The sequence below is a fragment of the Chlorocebus sabaeus genome, chromosome 21, assembly GCF_047675955.1.
Source record: "Chlorocebus sabaeus isolate Y175 chromosome 21, mChlSab1.0.hap1, whole genome shotgun sequence".
NCBI classification, from domain to species: Eukaryota; Metazoa; Chordata; class Mammalia; order Primates; family Cercopithecidae; genus Chlorocebus; species Chlorocebus sabaeus.
In genome coordinates, this window is record NC_132924.1 from 13,612,757 (window position 1) to 13,629,224 (window position 16,468).

General features: G+C 42.7%; 1 protein-coding gene across 1 annotated transcript in view; it reads right to left on the minus strand.

The window, feature by feature from the left end:
• ABCA13 (ATP binding cassette subfamily A member 13) overlaps nucleotides 1–16,468 on the minus strand; it is a 502,662-nt gene that overhangs the window by 379,678 nt on the left and 106,516 nt on the right. The window contains exons 18-20 of the mRNA XM_073008854.1: nucleotides 13,569–15,395; nucleotides 12,008–12,117; nucleotides 5,285–5,403 (exon numbers count right to left, since the gene is read on the minus strand). Of these exons, the coding sequence (XP_072864955.1) occupies nucleotides 5,285–5,403; nucleotides 12,008–12,117; nucleotides 13,569–15,395 (2,056 nt within the window). The remainder of the gene's footprint in view (nucleotides 1–5,284; nucleotides 5,404–12,007; nucleotides 12,118–13,568; nucleotides 15,396–16,468) is intronic.

A 16,468-nucleotide genomic window follows, 5' to 3' on the forward strand; every position in this document is an offset into this window, starting at 1 on the left:
TTTAAATTTTTTTTCAAAACCACTGTCAGTTTCTCTTGCAAAGAAAAACCATGAACCATTCAAGGGACCAAAGGGAGCTAACAAATATATGTTCCAAGGAAATGTGAACACTAATGAAAAGTCAAGGTTGGGAGCTGAGCTCTGGAGGCCGCCCCGAGATGGAGCCCCCAGCACAGTTGAGGTAGATTTAGTGGCGGTGAAGACTTCTCAGGAACTGATGAACGTTAATCCATGATTAGAGCACTCGTGCCACTGTCACCACCACCTCAACCAAACCTCAAAATCTCACTGTGGGGGGAACTAAACCAGCCAATAGATTATTACAAAACCTGCAACTTCTTGACTCCAATTCATCTATTATTGTCATTCATTTTATAAGTTTATTTTTTTCCCAAGTGATTTGGGAATGGAACTTGAACAGAAATCTTATAGGACTATTCATTCATTCATTCAAAAAATACTTATAGAGCACCTGCCAAGTGCCAGGCCCAAGATAGGTACTGGACTGAGAGTTGTGAACACAGGAGACAAAACTCCTACCTCCACGAGGTTCACACTCCAGTGCAGGAACACTACCCGCAGACAGCCATAGGGGCAAACTGGTCAGCATGTCACAGGTGACCTGGAGGAAAACAAGGTGGGGTTGGGGCCGTGCTGGAGGTGCAAGAGGAAGGACTTCTTAGCATCATTAGGGAAGCACACTGCAGGTGAGGGAGCAGCAGGTGCAAAGGCTCTGAGCTGGGTGCAAAGGAGCCAGCAAAGTGGAGAAGAGAGTGCCTGGGAGGGCAGAGGCAGGGATGTGCCACCCAGACAGCAGGACCTAGCAGTGGCCTCCCTTAGAAATCAGACACTAATTCCAAATAAGACTGGAAGACACTGGGCACTCTCAGCAAAGGAGTAACACCGTCTGATGATGTTTTGGAAGGATCACTCTGGCTACTGCATTAAGGATCGAGGCAAGGGGAGGAGGAAAGGAGAGCTGGTTCGGATCAGAAAGGTGCTGGTGGAGGTGGTGGAGCATGGCCAGATCATGGAAACATTTGGAAAGTAGAAGGGAGAGTTTTCTAACTGAAAAAAAAAAGGAAGACTAAACAAGTATGCCAGCGTTGTTGTCCCTGGCATCTGAGGGAAAGAACACCAGGGGAGGGAAAAATTACATGGAAAGATGAAGAGGTGTTTTGTTTTGTTTTGTTTTGTTTTGTTTTTTGCATGAGTAGAGTTGAGGGCCTGTTTAACATCTGAGAGGGAATGCAACTGAACACACGAGCGTGAAGGTCAGGGGAGGTATTGGCTGGAGAAGGAAATTTGGAAGTTGTCAGGAAGTCATTGGGATTTTTAGGTTGCAAATGAATCTGGATAAGATTAGCTAGCATGTGAGCATAGACTGAGAAGAGAAAGGGTCTGGACACAGCCTGGGTCCTTCTGCCACATACAGGAGCCAGGCATGCAATTGGAGACAGCTGGTGAAGGATGCGAGAGGAGCCCGGGGAAAGTCCTGGGAGCTGAGTGAGGTGGGGCTGGGCGAGGCTGAGTCTGTGTCAATGCCTGGCTCAGACAGGGAGGAGAGGAGTGAGACTCCGCATGTGGAGGTTGAGGGCCTGGGCAGGTGGAGTGGTGTCTGCTGTCTATGTTAGCCGCACCCGGCCCATCTGGTTCAACTTTTACGTAAGAAAGTTGCGAGTTTTTTTCAGGTGCCATGGACCCTCAGGTTACATAACCCGAGCATGCCCAGATGAACCAGTATGCAACCACAGCAGGAACCGGAGTGCTCGGACTGAGGAGCGGGGACTGAATTAAGAAGCGGACACTACATGGCAGGATCCAGGATCCAATTGCATTGAACTCTGGCATCACCCAGGGCAGGATCCAGTCAATCAGATCCTCATTACACGATGTTGATAAAACCTAACCCAGTCCCCAGCTCAGAGGCACTACTTTGGGAACCATCCCTGGTGTTCTCCTTACTTAAATCTCATTGCTAAATCCCCCTTGGTTGTGGTCATTGGGTTGATACCTGCCAAGCAACTGAACCCTGCATTGTGTGCGTAACACCCGAAGGAGTCTGACAACGAGGGGTCAGCTCAAGCCAGTCTCCATTTTCTATCGTGTGGCAGGGCTCAGGATACAGACTTTTCTTTCCTTTCGTCACTTAAGTTTCCGCTGCCTGCTCTATCGCAGGAGACACAGCCTCCTCCTCCCTCACCCACTGCCACTAATGTGCACAGACCCCATTTGTTGTCTGAATGTAACCACAGCAAAGCAGAAAGGAAAAGGATGGCAGCAAACTCAGACAGAGCATCTGCAAGGCAGAGAGATGTCTAGGTCCAGCCTCAAGACTCCAAGCTGCATGCACATTTCTAATAACATGCATAGAAGCCCTTGGACTTTCACACTCTGCATTTTGTTTTGTTTTTTCTGAGTATGAAGGTCTCCAAACCTTCTCCAATTCTCTCACCCAAGCATTTCACAGGCTTGGCATTCTTCTTGCTCCAAAGAGATCCCTTTTGGTAATATACCAATACACAGATACAGCTAGGTCAGAACAATAGATACAGGTGAGTATCCCCTTAGGGGCCAATTAACTCCTGAGAACACAGATTGAATTAAACCCATTGCATGAGGGCTTTGCCATGGAGTATTCCCTTATAGCAAAGAACCTCTAGTTCATAATTTGTAACTGCATGCAAATTAATTTTCATTCAATGCATTTATAATGTTCCTGCTCTGGATGTTATTCTTAAATTTAACAAAATAATAATTTTGACATACAGGGGATTATAAAGTAGAAAAGTGCACATTCTACCCCAGTAGCAAAGACTACTGGAAGAAAAATTCCAAGTTTCTTCAGCACAGGTGTACCAGGCTCCAGGTAAGGAGAAGCATCTAGGACAAAGGTTGAGATTGACATTCATCAGGCTATACTTTTGGGATCTGATAAAACCACCATGTGTAAAAGGCACCACCCATCAGACTCTCCTTCTCTGGCTAGATCAGGCCTGGAATCAGGAAATAGGGATAAATGCACACAGGTGGACCCAAAGGTCTAGATCTAAAGAGGCAGTAGGAAGCCCCCACCCAACCTGAAGTTCCAGCCACATTCTCCAACTCAGCTTATCCCAAGAGATACAGTGGGCACTTGCTGTCATATCTGAAATTTAATTTCTGCTGCCCATTCATCTCTTTATTGCTGCTTTTTACTGTTTGGAACAAAGGGTGGAAGAGGGTAAGGAGTTGACAGCCCCAAAACTTTTGTCATATCAATTTGATCAGCTGAAACTTTCTCTTTCAATGGGAATTCCATGTTGCTACTGAGAAACCTATATTTAAAATAATTATTTAGATATTGAAAACTAATAAATGGCATTGTGCACTTGGCCCACCTCTGTTGGGCACTTCATATCCCACAGCCTGAAAAAGATTCATATTTCTAAAAGTCTCACATACTTGAAACCCTTGAACCACAGACCCATCCTAAAAGCTTTGCATCCTAAGGTAAGCAACATACTATTTTTGTCATTAAAGACAGGAACTTCTGCTCTTCAGCAAAACTAACTCAACTGTTACCAGCCAGACTTGTTGACAATCATATAACAATTTGAACTATAAATACAGTCTTTGGGTCAGTTGCTTTGAAAGCTGGAGTCTCTTGACTATTTTAGTATTATAACCTTCGCTCACCACTAAAAAATTGTCTGTCTGTGAGGGGCCAGGCATGTTGGCTCACACCTGTAATCTCAGCACTTTGGGAGGCCGGGTGGGCAGATCACGAGGTCAGGAGTTCGAGACCAGCCTGGCCTACATGGTGAAACCCTGTCTCTACTAAAAATACAAAAATTAGCCTGGCGTGGTGGCAGGCACCTATAATCCCAGCTACTGGGGAGGCTGAGGCAGGAGAATTGCTTGAATCAGGGAGGCAGAGGTTGCAGTGAGCTGAGATTATACCATTTCACTCCAGCCCGGGCAACAGTGCAAGACTCCATGTCAAAAAAAAAAAAAAATTGTCTCTGAGGATTTTTTTTTTCTGTATCCACATTTAATATCTGACAAAGATCTGCACAACCTGGAAATAAGAATTTGATCTTCTAAATAAATCAATGTGAATATGGGGTTGTACAGTCAATCATTGCTAGGGACTACTCAGGGCTTCCTGCTGACATGCGCAACTCCTCCAAAGGCCACAAGACACTGATTAGGGACCAGCAGCTCTCACTCCCTCCTGACACTTCACCAAGGCATGGCATTCTACACCCTTGCCGTGCTGTGGGAGTCTGGCATGGCTATCTCTCGTCTCCCTCGGCATCATCTGTTTCTCTGCTTTCTGTGATAATCTCATGCTCACAGACGTATGCATCACAAAAGCAAGAAACAACATTCAGAACCAGACCTAGAAGAAAGACAGGTCTTCGCTGCTTTGTTGGAAAGACATCACCACTGTCCAAGCTTGTCAGGAAGATCAGGCCTGCCTAGAGGCCCAGGGGTCTTTAATTCTAGGACAAAGGAGTGGGCCCCAAATAAAAGTCACATTCTCTGACTTAGCTGTTGTTGGAGACTCTACATGGGATCCTATCGGGCATGTGTCCAATTTAATACAAAGGAAACTGCTATGCTGGTTCCCATTCAGCCATCAATTTTTGGTACTAGCCGGTGTATTCAATTAGTTAGAGCCAGTGCTGGGCTGGTAAATATTTAAAAACTAACTCTCCAGAAAAAAAAAAAAAAAATCTGATTTGGAGCACTTGCCAATTTCCATGGTGCAAATGCTCCCACATGGCCCAGTTCAAGCTACCAACATAACGTCACTAAACATAGAGATGGAAAAAACTGTACTTAGCACAAGACTGCATAGTATTTCCATCATGTGGATACAACAAAAGCAAATCATCTCAGGAAGATAGATAACAGCAAAACATACTAAAATAATTAGGAAGTGATGAATCTTGAGTAATTATTTCTTACGTTTCTAACATGATTTATTTCATCGTAAGTTTATGTAATTTATTTATTATGATGATATCTATGTTTAACAATCAGCTTGCAAAATTCCTGAAAATTTAACAATCAGCTCTCATAAATCAATACCACTCAACCCCAGCACACCACTGGGAGAGGCCAAGAGGGAGGAAGGGTGAGCAGTCATTCTGTAAGCCCGACTTGCAACAAGACTGTGTGTGACACCGTTGCTGTAGTTATAAGAACCAAGCAGCAAAGTTTGAATAACTTGACTGCCTTGCAAGGGCCAATAGTCATGAACATGAAATTCTCTGAAATATTAAAGATGACAAACCTGGAAATGGTCCTGTGCCAAAGTGACCCCTTGTATAGCAGATAAAATGAGATGCCTTATCCCACTTTGCTTGCAACTCAGAGTAGCACACAAAATGTCCTTGGTCCAGGAAGGGTTTTCTGCCAGAGGAAACACACAGAGAAATAAATAATAGACAGTCCTCTCCTGAACTAGCCACTCTCACAAAATCACTTCATAAAGATTCAAAGTGACACAAATTCCTAAACATTCCTTAAATCATCAAGATGAACATTCAGATGATGAGGGTAAAGCTGTGCCTTTTGAGTTCCAAATGTAATAAAATAAAGATTTTGTTTTTCTGGGCCTAATTGATTTTATAAATATTAATTTTCTCTACGTCCCCAAACTGGCTCCTTTCCCTATATCCCCTACAAGTAGGGTACTCATTCACCCCAGTTTGCCCAGGACAGACTTGCTTTTCACTTATTCTTCCGTGGTTATGAATGGTGCCCTCTGTCATTCTCAAAAGTGCCCCCGTTTGAAGGATGAATTGCACACTGTCTATGTGTGGTCTTCTCCATGCCCCATGCCTCACAAGTCACTTCCTGGAAGCCAGTCATGACTCTCCTCCCCCTGGTCCTCACAGCCAACCAACCTCCCCATCTGCTGAGGGTGACCTCCCAATGTCTTTCCATCTGTGCATCTGTCCAACACCCATAGATCACGCCCAGGAAACTGCTGTGCTCTTAACAGTCCCAGCCCCACCTCACCCTTCCAATCTGCCTTATGCTTTGAACCTCAGGGCTCTTCCTCAAAGGAGATCCCCCATTACAGGAATCTGTGCAAAGGCTCCACATTGCATCCAAAGTTTTTCCACAATCTCAGGTGCCTCCACCTCTCTGCACTCATGCCCTGTCTCCCTCCTGTCTCCTCAAGGCCATCGGATACAAGGCACCACTTCTCCCTTCCTGAACCTACCTATCTTTTAGAGCTCTGTCTCCAGACACCCACCTTTCCCAGGCTGAGCAGGGCCTCTCCATTCCCTGCGGCGTAGATGCCTGTGTGCTCACCTCCCTATGTGGTCGCCCACTGCACGGTAAATCCAACTGCACAAGACCTGCCACCATGAGCAACTTTTCTTATCACTGCCTTCCTGTCATTGTGGCACCTAGCACAGGGCTTCCCACTTCCTAGATCCTTGGTCGTGACAGAAAATAAAATACATTTTTAAAAGAAAGAAAATCTTTTCTTTAATTAAAGAAAAAATGTTATCCTGACTCTTAAATTATTAATAATAAATTGTTTCTCAAAAGTCCTTTAGAAGTACAGTTCTGGGTCAGGCGTAGTGGCTCACGCCTGTAATTCCAGCACTTCAGGAGGCCGAGGTGGGCAGATCACGAGGTCAGGAGATCAAGACCATCCTGGCCAATATGGTGAAACCTCATCTCTACTAAAAATACAAAACTTAGCCAGGTGTGGTGGCAGGTGCCTGTAATCCCAGCTACTCAGGAGGCTGAGGCAGGAGAATTGCTTGAACCTGGGAGGCAGAGGTTGCAGTGAGCCGAGGTCGCACTGCTGCACTGCTGGTGACAGAGCAAGACTCTGTCTAAGAAAGAAAGAGAGAGAGAGAGAGAGAGAGGAAGGAAGGAAGGAAGGAAGGAAGGAAGGAAGGAAGGAAGGAAGGAAGGAAGGAAGGAAGGAAGGAAGGAAGGAAGGAAGGGAGAAACAGTTCCAGCATATTACTAGGTGAAAGAAGCCATCTGAAAAGCCTACATATTATATGATTTTAATTCAATGACGTGCTGGAAAAGACAAAAATTATGGAGACAGTAAAAAGATCCGTGGTTGCCAGGGGCTAGAGGGGAGGGAGGGATGAATGAGTAGAACACAGAGGATCCTTCAGACAGTAAAACCCTGTGTGTTATACTATAACATTGGATGTATATCATTATACACTTGTCCTAACCCATAGAATGACAACACCAAGAGTGAAGCCCAACGTGAACTGTGGACTCGGAATGATGCTGTGTCAGTGAGGGTTCATCAACTGTAACAAATGTCCCACTCTGATAATGAGGGAGGCTATGGTAGGGAAGGGGGTATGTGGGAAATCCCTGCACCTTCCATTCAAGGTTGCTGTGAATATGAAACTACTCTAAAATATAAAATTTATTAATCAACAAAACAGTTTTCAACCACATAAAATGCAGAGTAGATACTATATACCCAAAGTCATGCTTTCCAGAAGCAACCCACCATGATGCCCTGTTTTTCTTTTCTCATTAATCTCATTTTACCAATTTCGAAGACAGATATCTTTATTGTAGGAAATGTAAAATGTGTCTGTTAAGTAATCTCTTATTAAAATTTGAAATGAAGGTGATAATGTGCTGTTAAATATCACAGCACTTATCTTTAAGCATAAACGTATCCTCTGGTCCGGGAAAGACACAGCAATGTGTTTATAAGTTATGTTTTTCAAACCTAAAAGAGCAGAGAATGCACCCTGAAAAAGGTGACATAATGTATGGCATTAGGCAAGCTGTGGGCTGTGTCAGCCCCTTGCTTCCTCAATGTAAAATGAGGAACTTGGAGTCGACAGTGACCATGCCCAGCATTCCTGCAAGGTTAGGTCAGGGATGGTATGATCATGGGACGCAGTGCTGGGCTGTCAGGCCATCTGGTCTCCATCTGCCTCACATCTAACACATCTTGAAGCCTGCCCTCAAAGTCACCACCCTCAAGGACACCTGACAACTGTCTTGACACTAGCAAGAGCTGGTTTTGAGCCTTGGCTCCTCCAACTTTCCCAGGTACCCTCTTTCTCCACCTCTCATTGCCTCTTCAAATCCCTGGCTCCAGCCCTTCCCACCTGCTATGGCCCCTCTTCTTGGCTCCGAGGACACATTCAGACCCACTCTGGCTTTCCAGATCTGCCAGCACTCTCTGGACCCCTTCCCTCTCCTCCCTTCAGCCCCATGGACCCTCTCAGGTCTCTTCAACTGCAAATGGGCTCTGACCGCTTCACTCTGAAACCCTGGGAAACTTACACTCACTCTCACTCTCTGGGCCTCAATTTGTCGATTAGGGAAACTGGAAGATTAAAGCAGCTGCCCACTGGGGTTCCTTCTGTTGTATGAGCTCTCCTGCAATTGTCCTTGGCATCCTTAAAGCATTAGATCAGGAAGAGGAAAGTGACAACCTTCCTACTGGAGATACTAAACTCAACTCTGTGATATGATGAAAATATAGTGCATTTTCAACAACAATAGTAATAACAGACCTGACTCTTCTTCCCTTTATATGATGGGAGAGGCACCCATGTTGGTCAATTCCACCCCATCCTTTTAACTTTATGGGATCTGTCACTGCCCTCCTATTCTACAGGATGGAGTAACAATTCAATAAGGACAGTGGGGTGGCAGTTTAAATGTTAGTTATGCTTGAGTTTCCTTGAAATAAAATATAAAAATTAAAAATTAATTATCTGTTACTAATGTAATCTCGAGTATGCTATATTAATTTAGCAGCTGCAACACAGAATGGCAAAATAAACATAAATTCATACATTAACTAATGTTTAATTCATTTAAAAACCATTACATTAGCTGACTGTGAAATGTCAAAATAATTATGTCTTCAAACATGGCTGAATTCAATATGCCAGAGAAGCATTCAAGAACGAGGAAGAAGTTTGATTTGAATTTTACCTGAGCACAATTCCACATGCTGAAATCATGTACTGACCATCCTAACTTGTACTTAGATTGTAGCATGTTATTGCTTTCTATTTGACAATAGAAAGCAATATTCCTAATCACCAATGTTCATAACATCTAATTGGAAATACAGATTATCTTAAAAGAAAAAAAAAATGCAAAACCCCTACACAGCAATTGGGGTTTCATTTTTAAATCAAGCTTGTCTCACTTCTTCATCTGTTTTTTACTTCTTTTCCATGTTTCTTAGACCCAATGACCAATCAATTCTTCTGTTCAAAGAACCATTTGTATTTCAAAAAAAGAGGTGAGTGAGCAGATTAGAACAAACCCTGTGATAGACAGTCCGTAAATCACCAATTTTTACTTATGAACTAGCTCTGTGAGCTGAGAAGTACTTTTCCCAATGGCAGGCAGGGAGATGCATCTCCAACTTGCAGGGCAGGGAAACTAGCATGTTCAAGGCATCTCCTAAGGGCAAGCCCCTTGGAGGTGACTTATTTTATTTAATCCTCTCACATAGGTTGAAATACGTGTTCCCCTGTGTTTTGTTCAAGGCTCACAGAGACTCAGTAGCTACCCTGTGTCACTTAGCGTGAATCGAGGAACTCAGCCTGTTCAATGTCAAAGTGCCTGCTTCTTCCATTACACCACTTTTCACGACATCACTTGTTGTAACAGTCATGTTTAACTATGCCCTTGAAGACATTTGGAGCAATAAAGCCTTACCAGACATGACGGTGTGTAATCCTAAGTGGTCTATCATGATAGTAAGGAGGCAGCCTTACAGACCACGAGTCCCAGCACACTAGCTTCAAGTCCATCAGTGATCATGTAGATTAACTCAAATAGTGACAAGTGCCCAGCCTAGTGCCAGCCCTCATGCATTGACCTATCCAATCCTTCTACACATATTGATTGAATGCCTATCATATCTATGTCAGGATGTTTCCTAAACCCTGGGGAGATATAACGGTGAACATGGCAGACACACATCCTCACTGCGCAAGTCTCACCTGAAATGTCCTTACCCAGACCTGCACTCCCAAGGTCTTCTCCTGTCCTCCACCCCTCACTCTCACCCTCATGGCCATACGTTAGCTTCTTTCTAGCACTTATCAATACAAAGAAGAATTCATCTTCTTTGAGTTAGTTTTGAAAAATGGATTTCACATACTGGATTTGTCCAAGGCTCACTTCTTCTCCATAACACTCGCCAGCAGATACTGGTCCATACTCCTGGCTCACAGACTCAGTGGCCCATACCCACCAGTTAACCATTCTGGGGCCAGTGACCCTTCCTCTCTGATAGTGGATGTTGGGAATACACCCACTCTGCCCCTTCCTGAGTAAACCAGACTCCTCTCTACAATATCCTCCCCAGGCCCCCACAGTTTGCTCAGTCTTACAACATAGGCCCAGAGTATGCCAACCGCCCACCCACTACTTCTCATTGCTGAACACTCCCCCGTGATCAGTTTTCACATTTAGTAATTCCAGTGAAACATGACCTAAGTATAGAAGGACTCCTGGCATTTATTCATTCATTCAACAAATGTCAATCAGCATTTCCCATGTTCTAATCCCCATGTGCCAGGTTTGGAGTGATCAATAGACAGGCACAGTCTTCGGGTCCTCACGACTGTAGAAGAGACACATGTTCATCATCAGAACAGCACACGGTGGTAAGAGCCATAACAGGGAGCTAAGACCATGTGACCCCAGACAGGGTAGGTCAAGGAGAGCTTTCCAAAGGATGTAAGACTTAATCTACAAATCATAATATAACAACCTGATAGTAATCTAAATAATAATAACGATCCAGGAGTAAATCAGGGGAAGGTAGAAGAATGAACATGTGGATCAGATGAGCTAGGGGGCAGGGAGTCTGGGGCCAACCATGGTGGAGCTCACACAGGATATGGAGGTAAGCCCCACTCAGATGACCCCTCACTTTTCTCTTTTCCTCTTGATCTGATCGGATCCACCCTTAGCTTCCCCATTTCTCCTCGCTGCCCCTCCTCTTCTGGGCCTCGATTCATGTTGTCAAAACCCACTGCCATTAGCTAAGGCAGAGCACTCAGGCCTGACAGCCCACTGAGGGAACTCTGGGCAGCCCTGCTCAGGAGACTGGGCCAGAGGATGGCAGCACCTCTGTGCAACTGTGAATTACTTAAACAACTGTGGTCCATTCCATGGACTCTAAAATTCAACACTCACATTTTCAGAAAAGCCCTAAGATCCTCCCGTTACCCTCTAAAGTGGCTCGTGGGACTCTCCTTCAGCAGTGACATTGAAAGGAGATTGCACTGAAATGTGCAGGAGTGGATTTGGCAAGTATCATCTTAGTAGATGAATTAATTCATTTACAATATAGTCACTATTGCTGGACAGTGTGCTGAGTATTATGGAGACACAGAATTTAACAAGAGGCTGATCCTGTTCCCAGTAAGCTTACAGACTGTAGCAGGAAAAGAAGATACCAAAAACTATGATACCAGCAATAAGTGTCACGGCTGTAGGAAATTCAGGTTACCACAGGGACTACTCAGCACCCATCACGAAATGCACGCAGAAGGTTATGACACAGTTTCTATCTTCAAAAAATATTGACTGCAGCAGAGGGAGGAGATGTAAGAAAGAAGAAAGCACAGTACTGCATGTGATCAAAGTCTCTTCGAGGTCTTTGCCAGTAAAGGAGATGGGGGAACACTTCTGGACAAGATACCCCAGCTCTAGGCCACAGAGTATGGCTGTAGTTTAGGTCAAGGAGACAAGGGAAGCACATTCCACGAGCAAAGACATAAAGACCAGAAAGCCCAGCAAAGGGGCAGGAAGGGGCTGTTCAATTTGACTGGAGCAGAGACCCAGTGGTGGGAATGAGGTTGGGGGGCGCAGATTCCTCAAGGCCTGGTTGCCAGACTAAGATAGCTGTGCTTTGTTCTAAAAGAAACTCAAGTGCAATCTACTCATCTCTCTGACACCCGAGTTCTGAAAACTGGCACACGGCAATTGCAGAGCATTTGTTATATGAACAGCCCACCTGCAACAATGGTGAGCACACGTATGACCATCATCTTCACTTTCTGCAGGATCTCCATGGCTTCTGAGGGCTTCACAGGCTGCTGGAAAACTTCACACATCTCAACAACACTTAGAAAAAATATATAAACAATGACATGAAAGGGTAAAAATGTGCATCCAATGTGCATTTCTACTGTGTAGGCTAAGTTATAACACACAAGTAAGAACCTCCCTGCATAATCATATTTTCTTCGTAGGAACATAAGAAAACACAGATAACACAGTCTGGACCTTTAGAAAACTTTTGGTCTCCCAAATTAGTGCAAAGCATCAATTTTGTGGCGAATACACTTAATATTTGCTTTTCTTTCTTATTTTGGTCCATTCTTTTGAAATGCAAAGGTAAATGTTGAAAGGGCATCAAAACATGACCGTACGAAGAGCTAAGGTGTAAATTCCCTCTGTGGAGAACTGAAAAATTTGAGATAAAACCTGAGATTGGTGGAGAATGGGGTTGCCAGGACCACCTCAGCTCAAAAGACAATTCAGAGAAGAGCACTAAAGTCAAGCAGGGTATCGTTGGGGATCAGAGCACTAAAATCAAGCAAAATATAGTTTCAGATCAGAAGCAAGGAGGAGATGAGGCAGGAAGCTCTGAAAACTAACAGTCAAATTCCAAGGTAGCAATAGTTATTTGTGCCAGTGGCTACCTGTTTCACCAACTAAAGACATCTTTCCAACTCATAGAACATGACTGGATTCAGGGTACAGCTCTGTAGTAATAGAACCGACAGAAAATAAGTCAGCTTGCCTGGCAAATGAGCCAAGGTTGACATGGAATCTCCAATCTCCATGTGGGCCAGAGAGGAAGGCAGGGAGAAACAGAGACCAGGGACCACCCTAACAGTATTGTCACCCAGAGAAAGGACAGGCAGGGACAGCTGCAGCATCTCTGGGACTCTGCACATCAAGAAGCACAGGGTCTCCAACCTAAGGCAAGAGACTGCTTCCAGGGCATGTCAACTAGCAAGACTGGAGCTTTTAAGAACAGGTTTCTATTGACATAACATTCAGAGATGGGAGGGCTTGGAGGTGGATCAAACACGTGAAGTGTGGCAGAATCAAAAGAAGGCAGAAGCCAGCAGCTGCCTGGCCCTTTCCTGTGGTTAGCTACAACTGGAGGCATAATTTTCTGTGAAGCAAGCAGCTTCATGTTCCTGTGTATATACTGAGTCATTGGACCCTTGGCTGCCAGAGGATATGAATAGAAAAATTGCTTATGCAGCTAGTCTTGGGACGAGTAAATAGAATAAGAGGTTTTTGCTTCTGAGAATAAAATAACTAACTTTTGAAATATTTTGAATAAATTATAATTATATTTGAATGCCAAATAATGAGTAAAATTGTGAAAAAAATGACTGGACCTGAATTGCTCTATGTTGAAGCCAACTTCAGAGTGTAAGAAAGTTGAAGTCAAGAAAAACTACTTACCCTGGTTCAATGTAATTCCTGCATGGTTCTATTTTACAGTTACTGTGGTAGGGAAAAAAACAAAGTGAATTCGGCTTGCTTTTTATTACCTTTGATCTGTCAGTGGGATTTGTTGCCAGTATTTAGTCAATACAAATAATCCTCTCAGGTATTTCTCCAAACAGGAAAATGGTTTGAAACTACAAGGAAAGTCAATCATCTCTTTCTTGGTTCTCTCTTCTTTTTCTGATGTGACATTCTTTCCAGTGGTTGCTTTAATGAAAAACTCAAAAAGTGACTGAAACAAAGTTCTTGCGGAAGTTGTCCATTCAGAGTTGTTAAACATAAGCCCTTTCCTCCAGAGAGCTATTCTACTTGAAACATTATGGATTGCTTTTTCAAGTTGATGATGAGTTATATTCTGAATCAAAGGTGTGTCAAAATATAAACTTTTACTCATATCACCTTCATAGTCACTTTTAATTCTACTGAAGGCCTCTAAAACTCTTTCTATGGTTTTCAAAAGGTTATCTGGATGCTGAGTAAATGTCATCAACAGATTAGAAACATTCCAATTATCCTTCTTTAAGTTTTTCCAAAGAGCTTCTAAGCTGAGACCGATCACCATTTTCAAGACAGACCCTATTTCTGTGCTGTTTTGTGATAATATTTTATCCAAAAAAGGAATCTCTTCATGAATTATTTCCCATTTTATATCCTGAGGGTCACTATGAGTGGAAATTGGATTAGGGTATAAGAAGTCCATTTGGTGGGTGATGTTATTTATAGGAACTAAGCAACCCAGAATTTCTTCCCATAAGTTGACAGAATCCATAGAAAATGTTTGAGTTTCATCGTTAAATGCTACCACAAGACTCTTCACATCTTCCAAGTTGATTTTCACAGATGTTAAAAATTCAGCAATTTCTTCCAAAATATCAGAAAAGTCCCTAGATTCGTTCATATATGACAGTATGCTGGGTGACATACTGAAAATATCAGAGTTTGATGATATATAAGGTTTGACCCCAATCATTTCAAAGGCCAAGTCAAGAAATGGCACCAACAAATCATTTATCTTTTCAAATGTGAAATGATCTATTTTTTTCAATGTAGCTATTTCTTTCACAAGATTTTGAATACTTTGTTGCATGATGGAATAGAGAGTGACAAAGAATTTCACACTGTCCTTGGTATTGGAGACAAAATGAGTTTTAAAAACTGTGGCCATCTTCCCTGAAACTTTCTTGACCAGCTTAAGAAGTTTCACAATGGAGTCCACTGATGTGGCAAGATTTCTCAGGTCAGCACTGTCATTCAACAGCATGACCAGAGTCCCAGACATTTCTAAGAGGGGTTCTGGGACACGACTTTCTTCACCAGCTCTTGAAAGAGGACCAAGTAATCTCTTAGTAAGTTCTAATGTTGCTCTGTTTCTTAGAGGGAATGAATTATTTATAAAGAAAAGCAAATCCGTTAAATTAGCAAGTATAACTTCTTGGAGGGTAGGATACGAAGCATAGAAGTCCTTATTAGGAGCATTTAAAATTGTATCCAGAAGACTTGCCATCTCTGTTGAACATTCTCTTACAAGGTGAAGAGCTGCCCTAAGATCCTGATTGAGTTTGAAGAGGTCCCCAGATGTATTCCCATGGAAAAACAACAGACTCACCACTGTGAAAAAGTCTGTAGTATTTTCAGTTCCATTTTTCACTGGCGTTTCCCTGAGAAGGGCATTAAATAAATTTTGCATGAACTTCAGTCCTTGATGACTATCAAAATAAAATTCTCCATTGTCTAATATAAGTGAACTTTTTATTAGGTGATATATAGTCTCCTTTAAACTTGAAAAAATGTTCATCAATCTGTCTTCTTTCATCAGGGCAAGAAATTGATCCAGTTTCAGAACTTCTAGAATTTTATCTTTTGGGACAAAACTGTAAATATATATATATATACTTTTAATTTTATTTTTAACACATTAACAGTGGAAATATTAAGATATACAGTGCTTTATATTATTTTATTTGTTTTATACTAACATCATGGGAGGATAATACTGAGTAAAAGATGACATGCTAAAATAATTTCAGATGAAACTCAATATTTTGTTGCCAAGTAATGAAAACAGTGAGGAATTTCATGAACAAATTCTATTACAGTTCTTTAAACCTGGCAACTTAAAAAGCCACATACTTTTGCTTACGAAAAAGGTTAAAATGGCTTTTACTTAGGAAAGAAGGTAAAATGACTACAATGTGATTCTTGATGTAAGAGATAAGTCTCTGAAAAGTGGTTAGCATATTTATACTTTTGTGAGCTTGAGAAGTACTAGCAAATTGCTTAGACACGATGTATCAACGTGACTAGGCTGAATAATAGCCCCAGAAGTCCCTTTCTTGTATGTTTCTCATCTGGGTGGGCTATAGGGGAGATTCCCTCATGAGAGATGGAGGATAGATGGGAGTTATAGCCATTGTATAATATAAATACATCTTCTCCCAGCTATTCAATCAAACACTAATCTAGGTGTTGCTATAAAGAGATTTTGCAGACGGAGTTAAAATTCCTGATCAGTTAATTTTAAATTAGTCAGAAGGGATACTGTCCTGAGTAGGCAGGAAAACTGAAAGAGGGCTTAGAACCTCTGTAATTTAGAGGCACAAAACCACCGCTGGGTATTCATAGTCAGTGGCTCTCCCTTCCCCTAGTCTTCCTTCCTAACCACCTGTGGACAAGGAGCTTTCACTCATGCCCGCGGCGCCCCTGCCTGCTGTGGGCCTCCCTTCCTGACAGTCAGCCCTACTGATTGCAGACTTACTTAGCCAGCCCCCAAAATTGTGTAAGCTAATTTCCTTGGATTAAATCCTTTGACGGTTTTTGTTACTCTGATTGAAACTTCAGACATCATGGAATAAATTGGAATTTCCCTCCAGCCTTTTCACTGGCAAACTTCAAATGAGATTTTTGAAGATATATGAAAAAGAGATAATGTGACTATCACTTTTTA